The 19,565-nt window shown below is 45.1% G+C and overlaps 1 protein-coding gene across 1 annotated transcript in view; it reads right to left on the bottom strand.

The window, feature by feature from the left end:
- SNX7 (sorting nexin 7) overlaps positions 1 to 19,565 on the bottom strand; it is a 61,846-nt gene that overhangs the window by 38,845 nt on the left and 3,436 nt on the right. The window contains exons 2-5 of the mRNA XM_068169187.1: positions 14,788 to 14,970; positions 8,286 to 8,396; positions 5,334 to 5,498; positions 2,482 to 2,686 (exon numbers count right to left, since the gene is read on the bottom strand). Of these exons, the coding sequence (XP_068025288.1) occupies positions 2,482 to 2,686; positions 5,334 to 5,498; positions 8,286 to 8,396; positions 14,788 to 14,970 (664 nt within the window). The remainder of the gene's footprint in view (positions 1 to 2,481; positions 2,687 to 5,333; positions 5,499 to 8,285; positions 8,397 to 14,787; positions 14,971 to 19,565) is intronic.

Genomic DNA, 19,565 nt, shown 5'->3' with positions numbered 1-19,565 from the left:
ACTGGACAGGCATAGAGCTGAGAGGATGGCAAATCTCTCCAAGGCGGTGATTTGGGATTCCATGTGAGCGTGCAGACTGCTCTGATTTGAAGAATAACCCCCCCGAGATTAAGTCATCCACTTAAAGAAAACTCTACCAGACTCAGTTCCCCTTGACAGGAATTATGGCAACAGTAAAGCCATTAAAAAAAATAATGAATCTGCTTGATCAGCACAGAAAAAAGGCACAGAGTGAAACCAAAAGAAGAGTGTGAGATGCTCCTGGCCATGGCAGGGCATTGGAACCACATGATCCTTGAGCTCCTTTGCAACCCTAACAATTCTATGATTCACAGGATCACTGGATGTTAGGAGTTGGAAAGGACCTCTGGAGATCTCTGAGCCCAAACGCCCTGCCAGAGCAGGACCATAGATCTAGCAGAGGTCACACAGGAATGCATCCAGACAGGGCTTGAAAGTCTCCAAGGAAGGAGACTCCACAACCTCTCTGGGCAGCCTGCTCCAGTGCTCTGGGACCCTCACAGTGAAGAAACTCTTCCTCATGTTGAGGTGGAACCTCCTGTGCTGTAGGTTGTATACATTGTCTCTTGTCCTATCCCAGGGTGCAACTGAGCAGATCCTGTCCCCTCCTTCTTGACACCCAGCCCTCAGATATTGATAAACATTTATTAAATCCCATCTCAGTCATCTCCTTCCAGACTAAAGAGCCCCAGGGCTCTCAGCCTCTCCTCAGAGGGCATATGATACTCTGTTTGCTGACCTGGAATCTAGACAGCATGACAGCAGTATGAGACAGCACAGAAAACTATGACTATTTACATTCCACAGAAGGGACACCACAAGTGTCTATGCAGCTTTCCAAGCAGCACAAATCAAAAGATGGCCACATGTGCTATGCTTCTGCAGTTTCTTCTGTGCTTCTAAGGTAGGGGTTGTTTTTCCTCAATTTTTCTACTTGTTACATCTTTCTAGGATCCTTATCAAGCAGTTCAACAACATGTTAAAACTCTTCCTACTAACAAGTCATTCAAACTAACCTGAAGAGCTGCCAAAACAACAAACATTAGGAAAAGCACAGTCTGAACACATCCCTCCCTCCTCCCGTGCTTGCTGGAGAGGATATTTTGCCTGGCACAGTGAAAACTAATTCACTTCTCCGATCTATCCCTTAAATCATAGAATCAACAAGGTTGGAAAAGACCTCAGAGATCATCAAGTCCAACCTATTACCTAATACCTAACACCTCCTGACAACTAAACCATGGCTCCAAGTGCCTTTTTTGAACACCTCCAGGGACGGTGACTCCACCACCTCCCTGGGCAGCACATTCCAAATGACAATTACTCAGTTTAGGAAGGAGGTTGACTTGCTGGAACGAGTCCATAGAAGGGCAACGAAGCTGGTGAGGGGCTTGGAACACAAGCCCTATGAGGAGAGGCTGAGGGAGCTGGGGCTGCTTAGCCTGGAGAGGAGGAGACTCAGGGGTGACCTTATTGCTCTCTACAACTACCTGAAGGGGGGTTGTAAACAGGCAGAGGTTGTTCTCTTCTCCCAGGCAGCCAGCACCAGAACAAGAGGACACAGTCTCAGGCTGTGCCAGGGGAGGTTCAGGCTGGAGGTCAGGAGGAAGTTTTACACAGAGAGAGTGATTGTCCATTGGAATGGACTGCCCGGGGAGGTGGTGGAGTCGCCGTCACTGGAGGTGTTCAGGAGGAGACTTGACAGGGTGCTTGGATGCATGGGTTAGTTGATTAGGTGGTGTTGGGTGATAGGTTGGACGTGATGATCTTGAAGGTCTCTTCCAACCTGGTCTGGTCTATTCTATTCTATTCTATTCTATTCTACTCTTTCTGGGAAGAACTTTCTCCTCGCTTCAAATCTAAACTTCCCCTGGTGCAGCTTGAGACTGCGTCCTCTTGTTCTGTTGCTGGATGCCTGGAAGAAGAGACCAACCCTCACCTGGCTACAACCTCCTTTCTGGTAGTTGTAGAGAGCAAGAAGATCTCCCCTGAGCCTCCTCTTCTCCAGGCTAAATACCACCAGCTCCCTCAGCCTCTCCTCACAGGGCTGTGCTCCAGACCCCTCCCCAGCCTTGCTCTCCTTCTCTGGACACATTCAGGAGTCTCAATGTCCTTCTTAAATTGAGGAGCCCAGAACTGGACACAGGACTCAAGGTGTGGCCTAACCAGTGCTGAGCACAGGGCACAATGACTTCCCTGCTCCTGCTGGCCACACTATTCCTGATGCAGGCCAGGATGCCAGTTGCCTTCTTGGCCACCTGGGCACACTGCTGCCTCGTGTTCAACTGCTGTCAACCACCAACCCCAGGTCCCTTTGTGTTTGGCAGCTCTCCAGCCACTCAGTCCCTTGCCTGTAGCACTGCGTGAGGTTGTTGTGGCCAAAGTGCAGCACCCGGCCCTTGGACTTGTTAAATGCCATCACACAACTGATGCTTGGGTGTTGGTTGTTTTTTTACTTACCTCTTTCTTCCTTGTAAATTCTATGAGCTATCTTGTCCAGTACACTTATTTTCTGGCTAAATGTTTCCATGTAATTGTTCATTTCTGTAAACACTTCAGGACGATTTTTCACTCCTCCTCCTCTGACTGATGACGCCACAGCTCTGACTGTCTGCCCCATCCTGCTCAGCAACCCAGGGCCCTGTTTCTTGTGTGAGGAGAGTTCCTAAAGACACAACAAGACAAGTTTCCTTCTAAGTGCTTTTTAAAAACAATGCATAAAGACTTTTGATTTCTTTTTTTAAGCAGATTGCTGTGGGTTGGATTTTCCCCTCCCAACAAATCAGAGGTTTTACCCCTGGAATTAATTGTCCACACTAACTCAGAATTTTGGAAGTCAAAATGAAATTGGATTTACAAAAAATGAACCAAATATGAAATTATAAATATATATATATATTCACAGTCCAACAACATCAGAAATATTTCCTTATACAATTACTCAGCTCTTCCCCACCCCTCTCTGGACAGAGCCCAGAGAGGCTGAATACAGCCAGCAGCTTCCCTTCCCTCCCCTCCCCAGTACCTCACACACAGCCAAAACAAAGACTACTCAGGCAGGAACAAGAGAGGCAAGTAGCAAGCAAGCTAGAAGCCACAGGAAGAAAATAGAAAGAACTCTCTGTTTTCAGACACAAAGAAATTTGCAGAGCCAATGAAATGAAATAAATCTATCTCTAATATTCTGTCCAGCCCTCCTCAGGCATTTTGTCCATCACATGAGGAGGAACCTCTGGAAAACTCTGATTTACAATTAAGCATACATAAACCTCTGTGTGTCTTTTTAGTGTCCAAATCTTACTTTAAAATTATTGGACCAGTGTCAGAACTGTAAGGGCCTGTGTTTATTAGCCAAGCTCTCCTGGGCACACACAGGCACGCTGCATATCACACTTGCATGTGAACCAAAGAATGTAAGGGTAGAAGGCACCTCGAAAGCTCATCCAGTCCAACCCCACTGCCAGAGCAGGAGCACCTAGAGCAGATCACACAGGAACACATCCAGGTGGGTTTTGAATAACTCCACAACCCCCCTGGGCAGCCTCTTCCAGTGTTCTGTCACTCTCACAGGGAAAAAAAATTCTTCCTCCTGTTTCCATGGAACTTCCTATGCTTCAGCTTCCACCATTGCCCCTTGTGCTGGCATTGGGCATCACCCAGCAGAGCCTGGCTCCATCCTCTTGGTACTCACCCTGCACATCTTTATCAACAGGAACGATGTCACCTCTCAGGCTCCTCCTCTCCAAGCTAAAGAACCCTCAGCTTGCTCAGTCTCTCCTCATAAGGAAGATGTTCCATTCCCTTCATCACCTTTGTGGCTCTGTGTTGGACTCTTTCAAGCAGTTCCCTGAGGTCCTTCCTGAACTGAGGGGCCCAGAACTGGACACTCCAGCTGCAGCCTCAACAAGGCAGATTGGAGGGGGAGGAGAACCTCTCTTGACCTACTAATCCCAGCCCTTCTAATGATTAAAGGTAGTGGAGAACTTCTACCCCTTCATTCCTTAGGGCAAGTTAGCAAGTTTGCAATTGAGCTTTTTGAACAGGAAAGCAGAGGTAATGATTGCAGAAATGAGTCATTGAGAAAAGCAAACAATGTTCCCACTGGAACACTGCTAGAATAATGTCTGCTGAAGTTCAGAGGCAGAATTTTCTGAGGACAACTTTCAACTGGACACATTGTGCAAAAATACACCAGGGAATTCAAATACTGCATTTCTGCAGCAGTCTCATAAAAGAACTTTTTGATGAAATGCAAAAAATGATTAATCTTAAGCACTACTTTCTTATGTGTAAAGCAAAAAGCAGGAATCACAGAATGGGCTGGGCTGGAAGGGCTCTCCACAGCTCATCTAGTCCGACTTCCCCATAGTCAGCAGGGACACCCCAAAGTAGATCAGGCTGTCCAGGGCCTCATTGAGACTCACTTTGAATATCTCCAGGGAAGGGACCTCAAACACTTCCCTAGGCAACCTATTCCAGTGTTCTACCACCCTCATAGTAAATAACTTGTTCCTAAGAGTTGAAATATTGTGAATTTGTCACAAAAATACAAAATGCATTAACATAACCCAACCTGGAGCACTGTGTCCAGTTCTGGAGCCCCTATTACAAGAAGGATCTAAAGGTGCTGGAAGGTGTCCAGAGAAGGGCCACGAGGATGATCAAAGGGCTGGAGCTCCTCTGCTCTGGAGACAGACTGAGAGAGTTGGGGTTGTCTGCAGAGGAGAAGGCTTTAAGGAGACCTTCTTGTGGCCTTCCAGCATCTGAAGGGGGCTACAAGAAAGCTGGGGAGGGACTTTTTAGGGAATTAGGTAGTGATAGGACTAAGGGGAATGGACCTAAGCTAGAGGAGCGGAGATTGAGGTTGGATGCTAGGAAGAAGCTCTTCCCCGTAAGGGTGGTGAGACACTGGAACACGTTGCCCAGGCAGGTTGTGCCAGCCCCATCATCCCTTGAGGTTTGTAATGCCAGGCTGGATGTGGCTGTGAGCAACCTGCTGTAGTGTGAGGTGTCCCTGCCCATGGCAGGAGGGTTGGAACTAGATGATCCTTGAGGTCCCTTCCAACCCTGACAATTCTGTGATTCCTTGAACAGAAACTGCTTTGGAAGGTATGGCCATAGGTATGATTACCAAAAGCATTGGACTACAGGTTAGCTCAGGAGATGAATGTTCCACAAACCCCCTGCCTTCTCCTGACTCTTCTGTAACAAGCCACGGGAGGTTGCTATTGAGTACTGAACTAGGGAGACTCCTGATACAGTCTCCTAACACAACACAGGGTTTCACATAACTGTAAACAAAGTCATTTTACCCAGGCCTGTACAGTCAGAAAAATTTTGAAGTCTTCATTAAAAGTTAAGGTTGGGTGATCAGCGATGCGGTTCAAGAATTTATGCAGCGCTTTCCTTCGAGTCTCAATGAATTCCTCGCTGAATCGTTCCACCATGCCTTTCATGATGAACTTCTCAGGCAATGGCTAAGGGGAAAAAAAAAAGAGAGAGAAACATGTTGTAGCGTTTGGATAACATTGGGGGTTAGTGGAATAACAAGATAAATAGATTGCAGCATTTGGGTAACATTAGGGGTTAGTGGAATAAAAAGAGAAACAGATTGAAGCATTTGGGTAACATTAGGGGTTAGTGGAATAAAAAGAGAAACAGATTGAAGCATTTGGGTAACATTAGGGGTTAGTGGAATAAAAAGGGGAATATGTTGTAGCATTTGGGTCACAAAAGGGGTAAGTATAATAATACAAAGAAATCTAGGGTGGCATTTGGGTAACATGAGGAGTATTGTAATAAAAAGAGGAATATGTTGTAGCATTTGGGTAGCAGTAGGGGTAAATACAATAATACAAAGAAATATATTGTGGCATTTGGGTAACATTAGGAGTACTGTAAGAAAAAATCTATTGCAGCATTTGGGCAACATTAGGAGTATTGAAATAAAGGAGGCTGGATGTGAGGAGGAAGTTCTTCACCATGAGAGTGGTGAAGCCCTGGAATGGGTTATCCAGGGATGTGGTTGAGGCCCTGTCCCTGGAGGTGTTTAAGCCCAGGATGGATGAGGCACTGGCCAGCCTGATCTAGTGTGGGGTGTCCCTGCCCATGGCAGGGGGGTTGGAACTAGATGATCCTTGTGGTCCCTTCCAACCCTGACTGATACTGTGATACTATGAATATGTTGTAACATTTGGGTACCAAAAGGGATAAGTATAATAATACAAAGAAATCTATTGTGGCATTTGGGCAACATGAAGAGCATTGTAATAAAAAGAGAAACCTATTGTAGCATTTGGGTAATATTGGGGGTAACTAAAATAAAAAGAGAAATCTATTGTAGCATTTGGGTAACAAAAAGGGTAAGTATAATAGAAATCTGTGGTAGCATCTGGGTAACATTAGGAGTATTGTAATAAGAGAAATCTACTGTAGCATTTGGGTAACATTGGGGTATCATAATAAAAAGAGAAACACATTGCAGCACTTGGGTGTGACAGTGTAGGCTGTGCCTTTAAGAAAGGGTAACTGCAAAATTCTCCAGCTGAATGTTTGGGTGTAAAAAGGAAAACAAAAGGAAGATGGTTCTAAACGAATTTCATTGGTAGATGAGTGGGATGTAGTTTTATGATCTTACATTCTGTCTCAGCCTGTCTTCTGTCTTTCTCTTGGCATGCACGCTGACCCTGGACAGAAACTGATAAGATAAGCAACTAACTTCTTAACAAAGCTTTGAACTAACTGAAATTCCCCTAACATCCTTTTTTCTATGCTTCTCTTTTCTTCTAATTGACTAGAGGGGAAGGGAAGAGGGAGAGAGAGAGGTTGGGGGGAACTCCAGGCGGGATCCTCCTCCCAAGGAGGATTTCTGTGTTTGTTCCCTTACTGTAAATTCTTGTATAATACTGTAAATACTGTGTATTTTGTATCTATTCATTGCATTCCATTATTGCTCGTAAAATACAGCTTTCATTTGCTTCTCTGACTGTGCATACCCATGATTTTGTTGGTGCAGGCGGATTAAACCATCACCCTACAACATTGGGCAGCAAAAGGGCTAATTATATAGAAAAAGATAAATCTATGGTAGCATTTGGGCAACATTAGGGGTTAGTGTAACAAAGAGAAATATTGTAGCATGTGAGCAACATTGAGGGCCTATATCAAGAATAGTGTGGCCAGCAGGAGCAGGGAAGTCATTGTGCCCCTGTACTCTGCACTGGTTAGGCTGCACCTTGAGTCCTGTGTCCAGTTCCGGGCCCCTCAGTTTAAGAAGGACATTGAGAGACAACAAGGCTGGGGAGAGGCCTTGAGCACAAGCCCTACAAGGAGAGGCTGAGGGAGCTGGGATTGTTTAGCCTGGAGAAGAGGAGGCTCAGGGCAGACCTTATTGCCCTCTACAACTACCTGAAGGGAGGTTGTAGCCAGGTGGGGGTTGGTCTCTTCTCCCAGGTAACCAGCACCAGAACAAGAGGACACAGTCTCAAGCTGCGCCAGGGGAAGTTTAGGCTGGAGGTGAAGAGAAAGTTCTTCACAGAGAGAGCTGTTAGCCATTGGAATGTGCTGCCCAGAGAGGTGGTGGAGTCACCGTCCCTGGAGATGTTTAAGAGGGGACTGGACGTGGCACTTGGTGTCATGGTCTAGTAACGAGGTCTGTGGTGGCAGGTTGGACTCGATGACCTTTGAGGTCTCTTCCAACCTTGGTGATTCTGTGATACTTTAAAAATAGAAATCTGTTGTAGCATTTGGGTAGCAATGGGGTGTTATAATAAAAAGTGAAATATATTGTTGCATTTGGGTAACTCTGGGGTATTGTAATAAAAAGAGAAATCTATGGTAGCATTTAGGTAGCATTTAGCATGTATTGTGGCATGTGGATGCCATTAGGGGTATTATAACAGCAGTTCTACCTACTAAAAACCCATAGGTATACCTGGTAAAACCCACACCCAAAAAACTGCTACAAGGTTATCATACTCAAATGTGCTGTAGCATGGTTCTTGTGGCACACAGTAGAGAACACCAACAGAAACAAGACAGGACATAAACTGCTGCAGAAAAATTACCGCAAATGGCAGAGTTACAAAGGTAAAAAATAACCTCTGTGGTGGCTTTCATTATCGCATGCAAACAAAGCTCCTGAAAACAACGTTATTTAATGCTGGGGAGATGTCAGAGGCTAATGAGAGACCTCACACATCTCTGCAGAGAACTGGGGCCATCTTGTAAAGAAAGAAAAATAACCGAGGTTGAAGCAAACGAACAGGAATAATCAGTGTTGGATGCGCTTCTTCCAGTCTGCTCTTCAACCAGAGGAAGTCCTGATACCGCCTGCGAACTTCATACTCACTGGAGTCAAATTCCCCACGAGACGTCTGGAAAGCAGAGGCCAGATAAACAGACCCAGGTTAGAATGCCAGGGAAAAAAAACACCACAACAAAACAGCTTTAGATTTTGGAGAAAGTCAAGTACATGAAAGGAATGCATGCCTGCTTTATTTTACCTCTCTTTTTATTCTGTTTTTTAAATTCTCTTTCACTCCGTTCTCTTTCACTCCGTTCTCTTTCACTCCATTTTTTAATTCCATTCTTTTTCATTCCATTCTTTTTTTAATTCTAGTCTCTTTTATTCAATTCTATTTTATTCTCTTATTCCATTCTTTTTCATGCCAATGTTTTCGCTCTATTCTCTTGTATTCCAGTCCTATTTTTATTCTATTTTTTTTATGCTATTCTATTCTCTCATTCCATTCTTTTCCATGCCACTGTTTTTGTTCTATTCTCTTTTATTCTATTCTTTTTCATTCCATTCTCTTTTATTCTATTCTCTTTTATTCTGTTCTTTCTCATTCCATTTTCTTTCATTCTATTATCTTTTATTCTGTTCTCTTTTATTCTGTCCTATTCTCTTATCCCATTCTTTTTTATGCCACTGTTTTTGTTCTAGTCTCTTTTATTCTCTTCTCTTTCATTCCATTCTCTTTTATTCTATTCTTTTTCAGGCCACTGTTTTTGTTCTATTCTCTTTCATTCTATTCTCTTTCATTCCATTCTTATTTTTATTCTGTTCTCTTTTATTCTGTTCTATTCTCTTATTCCATTCTTTTTCAGGCCACTGTTTTTGTTCTATTCTCTTTCATTCCATTCTCATTTTTATTCTATTCTCTTCTATTCTATTCTCTTATTCCATTCTTTATCATGCCACTGTTTTTGTTCTATTCTCCTTTATTCTACTCTCTTTCATTCAATTCTTATTTTTATTCTCTTTTATTCTGTTCTCTTTTATTCTGTTCTATTCTCTTATTCCATTCTTTTTCAGGCCACTGTTTTTGTTCTAGTCTCTTTTATTCTCTTCTCTTTCATTCCATTCTCTTTTATTCTATTCTCTTTTATTTTATTTTATTCCTTTTCAGGCCACTGTTTTTCTTCTAATCTCTTTCATTCCATTCTTATTTTTATTCTATTCTCTTTTATTCTATTCTCTCATTCCATTCTTTATCATGCCACTGTTTTTGTTCTATTCTCCTTTATTCTAGTCTCTTTCATTCCATTCTTATTTTTATTCTGTTCTCTTTTATTCTATTCTCTTATTCCATTCTTTTTCAGGCCACTGTTTTTGTTCTAGTCTCTTTCATTCCATTCTTATTTTTATTCTATTCTCTTTTATTCTATTCTCTTATTCCATTCTTTATCATGCCACTGTTTTTGTTCTATTCTCCTTTATTCTACTCTCTTTTATTCAATTCTTATTTTTATTATCTTTTATTCTGTTCTATTCTCTTATTCCATTCCATTCTCTTTTATTCTATACTCTTTTATTTTATTCTTTTTCAGGCCACTGTTTTTGTTCTAGTCTCTTTCATTCCATTCTTATTTTTATTCTATTTATTCTCTTTTATTCTATTCTCTTATTCCATTCTTTATCATGCCACTGCTTTTGTTCTATTCTCTTTTATTCTATTCTTTTTCATCCCATTCTTATTTTTATGCTATTCTCTTTTATTCCTTTCCCTTCTATTCCATTCTCTTTTATTCTTTCTTACCCTACTCTTTTTTACTCTATTCATTCTATATTTTTTTTCTTAATTCTGGTTGGTTTTGCTAGTCTTTAAAGTACAATGATCAACTGCTTCAAGAGATAAAAACACATCCCATTTTAGCAAGACATCAAAGTTCTGCAAGCACTAAGCTGCACACACAGTGGCAGATAATAATTAGCCTAGCACAACGTTTCCAAAAGGTTAGACTCATTACTTCAGTGCAGCCTTTTCCTTTTAGTAACCATGGTTATGTTCATCACTTTTAGGGTGCTTCTTTTAAAGTGATTAGCAATCTGCAAGTAGGAAAGCTCCATTTCTTTTTTCCAGCATTTTGGAAAAAAACCTTTACATCCTCCCAACCACTGGTTCCAGTAGAACTGGTTCTCTGCAAGGCCCCGTGCTGCACCCCAGGGCTGCCCATCTCCTCACCCCAGCACTCCCCAGCTGCTCATTCCCGCAGGCCCTGCCTGGGTCACACTGTTTCCACTGCAGAAAGGTTACAATACAGCTGCCATATCACAGCAGACTCTGAGCTGTGTCTCTTCTGAAGTGAACCCCAAGGTGGCCTCAGTGCCCTGGACACCCTGGCCTGCCACTGGGGGTATCACTGCCCATGGATGACTGTGGCAGTTTGAGCTAGTCCCTAGCTTGGACACTAAATAGGAAATTCCCAGACTTTGGGTAAAAGATAAATAACATTAGGGATTGGGCACAGAATGCTAACAATAGGTAGGTTAATGTAATCCCATTGGTGTGTTAGAAACCTTACATGTCGCAGCACAGTGTGTTTACCCTCTCTTTGCTGCTCTCTCGCTGCTTCAATTTGGGTTTTGGGCACTGCTATTCTCCCTCTGACAGTGGGCTTCTCTGTTTTGGCTTCTATAAAGGTACAGTGGGAGTGGAGAGGGAGTGCGTGTGGTTGTGTAGCCTTCTGGGGCCCTTCAGTCCCCAGGAGGGGATAGAAGAGCTAAATTGGGGTGCATGGGGGCTGTTCTGTGTTAAGCTGTGCACTTGCAGCCCAGAAAGCAAATCACATCCTGGGCTGCAGCAAGACAAGAATAGCCAGCAGGTCAAGGGAGCTGATTCTCCCCTTCTACTCCACTCTGATGAGACCCCAGCTGGAGTACTGCATCCAGTTCTGGAGCCTCTGTTACAGGAAGGATATGGAGGTGCTGGAGTGTGTCCAGCGAAGAGCCGCAGGGTGGGCTGGAACTCTGCTCCTATGAGGACAGACTGAGGGAGTTGGGGCTGTTCAGTTTGCAGAAGAGAAGGCTCCAAGGAGACTTTCTTGTGGCCTTCCAGTATCTGAAAGGGGCTACAAGAAAGCTGGGGAGGGACTTTTTAGGGTGTCAGGGAGTGATAGGGCTGGGGGGAATGGAATAAAACTAGAAATGGGTAGATTGAGATTGGATGTTAGAAAGAAGTTCTTGCCCATGAGGGTGGTGAGGCTCTGGAACAGGTTGCCCAGGGAGGTGGTGAAAACCTCCTCCCTGGAGGTTTTTAAGGCCAGGCTGGATATGGTTGTGAGCAACCTGATGTAGTGTGAGGTGTCCCTGCCCATGGCAGCGGGGTTGGAACTAGATGATCCTAGAGGTCCCTGTGGTGCATTTGCTCTGGGGGGCAGATTCTAAACAAAGGTATTGGGGGAGATCCAATCCAACCCATAACAGTGACCCCCACAGTGCTCAGGAGGCAGCTCTGCTGCCCATTGCCCTGCACAGGAGCCTCTCTGATGGCTCTGCCAAAACAACAAATAGCTGACACAGGTTCTTGGTACCAGCTGACACTACTCAACAGTTCCCACATTCACAAGGTGAATACTTCAGCCTGTCACAGCAATAACACTTCCTGTGCTGCTTAATGGATTCCATCATCAATTCCAGTTTCATAGCCCTTTGGTTAGAACTTGCTAACAAACCTTTAATGCCCAGGAAAAAAATGCTTATTAATGTGTTGCAAAATTGTCAGACCATGAGGTTTATTTACCCACTGCTCTACCTTCTAGAATGGAGCTCCAGGCAGCCCACATGTTCATAAAGGTGGCCTTTCTACCATTCGTGGTTGTGCAGAGATTTTGAATGCAATGCAAGTCAGCTCCAAAATCCTCAAAACATGCTTTGGTCATCTAAACATTTTTGAGGGCTGAACAAAGAGTGGTTGTCAATGGGTCCATGTCTAAGTAGAGGCCAGTGAGAAGTGGAGTCCCTCAGGGATCAGCACCGGGCCCAGTCTTGTTTAACATGGGCAGTGGCATTGAGGCACCCTCAGCAAGTTCACCAGTGACACCAAGCTGTGTGGTGCAGCTGACATGCTGGAGGAAAGGGATCCATCCAGAGGGACCTGGACAGGCTGGAGAGCTGGGGCCAAGACAACCTCATAAGGTTCAACAAGGCCAAGCTCAAGGTCCTGCAGCTGGGTCAGGGTAATCCCAAGCACTAATATAGGCTGGGTGGGGACTGGCTTTTTAGTGTGTCAGGGAGTGATAGGACTGGGGGGAATGGAGCATAACTAGAAATGGAAGCCTCATCCCTGGAGGTTTTGAAGGCCAGGATGGACATGGCACTGAGCAAGCTGATCCAGTGTGAGGTGTCCCTGCCCAGGGCAGGGGGGTTGGAACTGGCTGATCCTTGAGGTCCCTTCCAACCCTGACAATTCTATGATTCTATGTGGGAGGAAGTAATCCACCTTGCTACAGCCCTCTTATACTTGCCTGAAGATAAAATGTTCTCTCATCTACATGAACATGCAGAAAGTGAAAATTATTGCTAGCAACCTAGCGAGGATAGCTCTCTGTCTAACCTTTAAATATTTGATGAGGAAATGATATCTCCTCTTATTTAAAGATGAATAATTCCCATTTGAAAATCTGGGTTTAAATGAATCTTTTAAAAATAACTCAAAGTAAAATAAATTAGCAGTGCAATTCTCCAAATGCAGCCTGCAGAATAGTTGCTGGTAAGCCCAGAAGATTACAGAAACACAGAAACAATCAGGTTGGAAAAGACTCTCAGGATCACCAAATCCAACCCAGAACCCTACTCTACAAGGGTCACCCCTAAACCATAGCCCCAAGCACCACATCCAAATCACTTTTAAACACATCCAGGCTTGGGGACTCCACCACCTCCCTGGGCAGCACATTCCAGTTCCTGACCACTCTTGCTGGGGAAATTGTTTTCCTAATGTTCAGTCTAAACCTACCCAGTGGCAGCTTGAGGCTGTTCCCTCTTGTTCTATCATTAATTACATTAATTAATTAATTATTAATTACATATGAGAAGAGACCAGCACCAGCCTCTCCACAATGTCCTTTCAGGTAGTTGTAGAGAGCCATGAGGTCTCCCCTCAGCCTCCTCCTTTTCAAACTAACCATCCCCAGCTCCTTCAGTTGCTCTTCATCAGATTTATTCTCCAGGCCCTTCACAGCTTCCTTGCCCTCCTCTGCCCTGGCTCCAGCACCTCCACATCTCTCTTGGATTGAAGTGCCCAAAACTGAACACAACATTCAAAGTGTGGCCTCACCAGAGCTGAGTACAAGAGGACAATCCCCTCACTGCTCCTGCTGGACACAGCATTTCTGATCCCAGCCAGGATGCCACTGGCTTTCTTGGCCACCTGGGCACACTGCTGGCTCATGTTCAGTTCCTTGTCCATTAGGACCCCCGGGTCCCTTTCTGCCAGCAGCTCTCCAGCCACACTTACCCGAGCCTGTAGCCTGGCTGCTCTCACAGGGCTGACTTTTTCCTTATTTCCAGTAAAAAATTAGCATTCAGGAGAGTTTAGAAATACACTTCAGTTGATTCCTACCATTACTTTTTCATTGGAGAATTGTGGCAGAGTCCCCAGAAATGAGATACATCTGTAACTGGGAAGCAAATGTCTATGTGATAGTGGGTGATGTAATTACACAAGAATGAAACTGAGAGGCTTTGTAGCAGGTAGCATTTATGCAAGATGAAAGACTGCTAGCCTGCAAGCTGATCTCCAAGTCATAAATGCCTGGGCTAATGTAATCTCTTTGAACTGAATCAATCTTTCTGCTGTTTCATACTCCTGCTGAAGACCATGACAGAAAATGTTCTTCTGGCTTAGAACTAATTTGGCCGTTGAAAATTAGCTCTTTTCTGAGCATTAAAAACCCCACAGAAACTAAGCACCTATGTGTGGAGATTTGTATTTTTTTAGACTCTACTGCACAATTTTCACAGGTTTAGCAGTCTGTAACTCATGGCAAAAAGAAGAGTACAGAATCAAAGAACAGACTGGGCCAAAAGGGACCTCTAAAGGTCACAGAATAACAGAAACATCCAGGTTGGAAAAGACCCTCAGGATCACCAAGGCCAACCCAGAACCCTACTCTACAAGGGTCACCCCTAAACCATAGCCCCAAGCACCACATCCAAACCATCTTTAAACACATCCAGGCTTGGGGACTCCACCACCTCCCTGGGCAGCACATTCCAAGTCCTGACCACTCTTGATGGGAAAAAATTCTTTCTAATGTCCAGTCTAAACCTACCCAAATACAGCTTGAGGCCATTCCCTCTTGTTCTATCATTAATTACCTGGGAGAAGAGACATCTAGTCTGAAGAAGGTCATTTAGCCTGATCTCCCCACAATAAGGAGTTTAAACTTAGTAATACCTCAGAGAATGGTACACAAGAAGAGTGAAAATGCTAGTGCTGCTGTTAATGTAAGCCACTATAAACACGAGCAGATGCTTACCTTTGTGAGTACTCTGTATGTAATAAATGTTTCAAGGGCTGTGATATGGCTTTCTGGATCATCCACAGTAATGAAGAGATCTCTCTGTTCTGGTTCATCTTCAAATTTATACTGGTTTATCATGGATGAGGGGGATATGGGCATTGAAGGACTGAAGGAGTTTACCTCAGCCAGTGATGCATCCTACAGATGAGACAGGAGAACATCCACATCAACACAGCTTGACATACAAACACACAAGCGCAAACAGATATGTGTCAAAAGCTAAAATGGCAAGCTTTGAAGTATCATAGTACAATAGAGATGGGAAAGGACCTCCAGAGATGATTGAGTCCAACCCCCCTGCCAGAGCAGGATCACCCAGGATAGTCTGCACAGGAATGCATCCAGGCGGGTTTTGAATGTGTCCCGAGAAGGAGGCTCTCTGGGCAGCCTGCTCCAGGGCTGTCACCCTCACTGTAAAGTTTCTCCTCATGTTAAAATGAAACTTCCTGTGTTCAAGTTTGTATCCATTGTTCCTTGGCAGATTACTGTGCAACACCCAAAAGAGCTTGGGCCCCTCCTCTTGACACTCACCCCTCAGATATGGATAGACATGGATCAGATCCCCTCTCAGCCTTCTCCTCTCCAGACTAAACAGCCCCAGGGCTCTGAGTCTCTCTTCATAGGGGAGATGCTCAAGTCCTCTAATCATCCTCCTGGATCTCCCTTGGATTCTCTCCAGCAGGTCTCCATCTCTCTTGAACTGGGGAGCCCCAAACTGGACACAGGATTGCAGGTGTGGTCTCAGCAGGACAGATAAGAGGAGGAGAAGAACCTCCCTAGCCCTGCTGGCCACAATTTTTTGGATGCATCCCAGGATGCCATTGGCTTTCTTGGCCACAAGGGCACATTGCTGTCCCATGCAGAACTTGCTGTCCATCAACACTCCAAGGTCTTTCTGCACGGAGCTGCTTTCCATCAGGGCAGCCCCTATCCTGTCCTGTTGCCTGCTGTTATTCCTCCCCAGATGCAGGACCCTGCACTTGTCCTTATTGAACTTCATGAGGTTTGCCTGCACTCAGCTCTCAGCCTGTCCAGATCTCACTGGATGGCAGCACAGCCTGAGGGGTGTCAGCCACCCCCCAGTTTTGTGGCGTCAGAGAACTTGCTGAGGGTACTCTTCAATGCTCTCAGCCAGGTCATTGATAAAGATATTGAACAAAACTGGGCCCAATACTGATCCCTGGGGAACACCACTGGCCACAGGCCTCCAAGTTGACTCTGTGCAACTGATGACAACCCTCTGAATTCTGTTGTCAAACCAGTTTGCAATACACCTGCTGGACCAACCATCTGATGAGGCTTCCACCACCTCCATGGGCAACCTGTGCCAGTGTCTCACCACCCTCATGGGGAAAAACTTCTTCCTAACCTCCAATCTGAATCTACTCATTTCTAGTTTTGTTCCATTCCCCCCAGCCCTATCACTCCCTGACACCCTAAAACATCCCTCCCCAGCTTTCTTGTAGCCCCCTTCAGATGCTGGAAGGCCACAAGAAGGTCTCCTTGGGAGCCTTCTGTTCTGCACACCAAACAGCCCCAACTCTCTCAGTCTGTCTGCATAGGAGAGGAGCTCCAGCTCTGATCATCCTCATGGCCCTTCTCTGGACACCTTCCAGCACCTCCAGATCCTTCCTGTAATAGAGGCTCCAGAACTGGACACAGTGCTCCAGGTGGGGTCTCACCAGAGTGGAGTAGAGGGGGAGAATCACCTCCCTTGACCTGCTGTTTTTAAAATGAGTCAAACTACTGTTTTGCTGAAGTGGAAAACCACTTTGTGATAGCATCAACCGCTTCCACCACAACTCTCTCACAATATACCATAGAAGCTGCTTCTGCTCAGTGTGGTGGTCAACACTGAAATGCTGAGAATCACAGAATCACAGAACATTAGAGGCTGGAAGGGATCTCCAGAGATCACCAGGTCCAACCCCCCTGCCAGAACAGGATCACCCAGGGTAGTCTGCACAGGAATGCATCCAGGTGGGTTTTAAATGTCTCCAGATAAGGAGACTCCACAACCTCTCTGGGCAGCCTGCTCCAGGGCTCTGAGTGGAAATTAGAAACAGGGAAAACATCTAATTTTCTCAGTTGTAAGTCTGGGTGAGGTCAACTAATCTAAATTTTTGACTGATAAAGTGACTAGGAAGTAAATTAAATTCAATAATACCACAAAAAAGCAGAATAAATTAAGAAACCACCAAAAATAAATGTAATTAAATAATTATCTGAAGGGGGCCTACAAGAAAGCTGGTGAGGGACTTCTTCGGATGGCAGGTAGTCAACTGGGGGGAATGGATCCAAGGTGGAGGAGGGGAGATTTAGATTAGAAATCAGGAAGAAGTTTTTCCCCCATGAGGGTGGTGAGAGACTGGCACAGGTTGCCCAGGGAGGTGGTGGAAGCCTCATCCCTGGAGGTTTTTAAGGCCAGGCTGGATGTGGCTCTGAGCTACCTGCTGTAGTGTGAGGTGTCCCTGCCCATGGCAGGGAGGTTGGAACTGGATGATCCCTGAGGTCCCTTGCAACCCTCACAGTTCTATGTCTCTGTGACTTTAAAATCACTTGCTATTTTTTACATAGAAAACCTTTTATATACTTTTGCCTATTATATCCAATGCAATGGAAGTATTCGTTAATCAAATGTTATAATTAATCTTTTTTCCTGCAGTTTTCTAGGAGTGCAATTAGGCTAACACTAATTATCAAGTGGCAGAGTGTTACCCTGTCTGGCTCCTCACTAACTATGGAACAAGGAGAAATGGGATGTGGCGAAAGAGAAAGAGGAAACTGCTCAAATGACCCGAGTGGAAATGTGGGTACCCACAGAAACCAGAAACACAATATCATCCCAAGGCTGACCTTGGAGTAAAGAGCACACCCCTGCAGTACTGCTGAGCTTGAGAACAGATGCTTTGATTCATTCAAATTGGAAGAGACCTCAAGGATCATCCAAGTCCAGCCCTAGACCAAGTTGAGGGTCACCACTAAACCATGTCCCCAAGCACCAGCTCCACAGGCTGCTTGAACACCTCCAGGGATGGCGACTCCAGCACTGCCCTGGGCAGACCATTCCAGTGTCTGAGAACCCTCTCTGTGGAGAAAGATTTCCTAACATCCAGCCTGAACCTCCCCTGCTGCAGCTTGGAACCATTTCCTCTGCTCCTGTCTCTTGCCACCAAGGAGAAGAAGCTGTGCCCTTCTCACTCCGACCTCCCTTCAGGGAGCTGTAGAGAGCAATGAGGTCTCCCCCTCAGCCTCCTCTTCTCCAGGCTGAACACCCCCAGCTCCCTCAGCCCCTCCTCATAGCCCAGGTGCTCCAGGTCCTTCTCCAGTCTCGCTGCCCTTCTCTGGACAGGCTTCAGCCCCTCAATGTCCTTCCGGTAGTGAGAGGCCCAGAACTGAACAGAGCACTCGAGCTGTGGCCTCCCCAGTGCTGAGCACAGGGGGATGATCACCTCCTGTCCCTTCTTCCCATCCTGTTTCTAACCCAAGCCAGGATGCCATTGGCTTTCTTGGCTACTTGGGCACTGGTGGCTCTTATTCAGTCGACTGTCAACCAGCACCCCCAGGTCCCTCTCTGAGTCACAGCCTTCCAACCACACATCCCCAGGTCTGTAGCCTGCCATGGGGTTGCGGTGACCCAGGTGCAGGACCTGGCACTTGACCTTGTTTAACTTCAGTTAGCCTTGGCCCAGGGGTCTAACCTGTGCAGGTCCCACTGCAAAGTTTCCTGTCAAGTGGATCAAAACTCCCTCTGGAACATCTTCTCCGCTCTTAGTCTTTTCTTGCCTTAAACCTGCTTGTCTACTACCACCCTTCTCCTTTGTTACCAATGTAGTCCCACAAATATGGCATAAAAATTTGTATTGAGAATGATGCACAGACAGCTCTGATGTACCAAGTTCTCCTTGTTCAAAGAACAAGGAGAGAAAAGCAGGATGGGAGACTAAAGCAAATACTTTAAATACTCTATAGCTGCTTACCTGTATAACTCTATGTCATTTTATTTTCACTTACTGTGTTCCTACACATGATTTCTACACTGCTATCCAGCCAGCATTGTCCTGAGCGGTGGAGGATAACAAGAGGAGCTGTTTTCATTGCCTGCTAGCACTAGCTGGCCACACTCTAGATGAAGAACAAGGACTACAAATTCAGAGCAGCCCAAGTGATTCAAAGCGCTGAGAGAATGGGAAAGAAAAATGCTTGTGAGCATGTAAGGGGCTTGATTGGCCACAGAGCTCGAGGAATAATGACCCTGCAAGGCCAAAATTGGATCAAGGCAAATGTGTTTTCTATTTTCTCATTTTCCATGGGTCATTAATTCCTTAACATTTTGTTCCTCCTCGCAGGCTGCTACCAAAGATTGCTCTCTGCAGAAGCAGGTTTCTGAAAGTGTATTTTTATATGGAAGGGCTACAGCAGTGATAACAATGTCAAAGAGCACAGGTCCCAGGACAGACCCTTGAGGGACACCACTGTCACTGCTGTACATCTGGACTTTTATAATTACAAAACAGAGGCAAACACTGTAAAACAGTGTTTGAAAGAAGAGCTGATAAAGATTTTATGCATTAACCAAGGTCCTGACAGCTTTGTCAATGCTAAGTCACTGTTACCAGTTAACAAGAAAGGCAAAGATTAACTGAATGGGTACTGCAATATACGTGGTACTCTATACTTGGAAGAAAGCATGTGGAAAATGTGGTGTTGGTGTGACTCATGACTCAGCCCTG

This window comes from Melanerpes formicivorus, unplaced genomic scaffold, assembly GCF_026170545.1.
Source record: "Melanerpes formicivorus ecotype bairdi unplaced genomic scaffold, bMelFor1.0.p_v2 SCAF_169, whole genome shotgun sequence".
Classification (NCBI taxonomy): Eukaryota; Metazoa; Chordata; class Aves; order Piciformes; family Picidae; genus Melanerpes; species Melanerpes formicivorus.
This window is presented reverse-complemented; position numbering and strand designations above follow the sequence as displayed.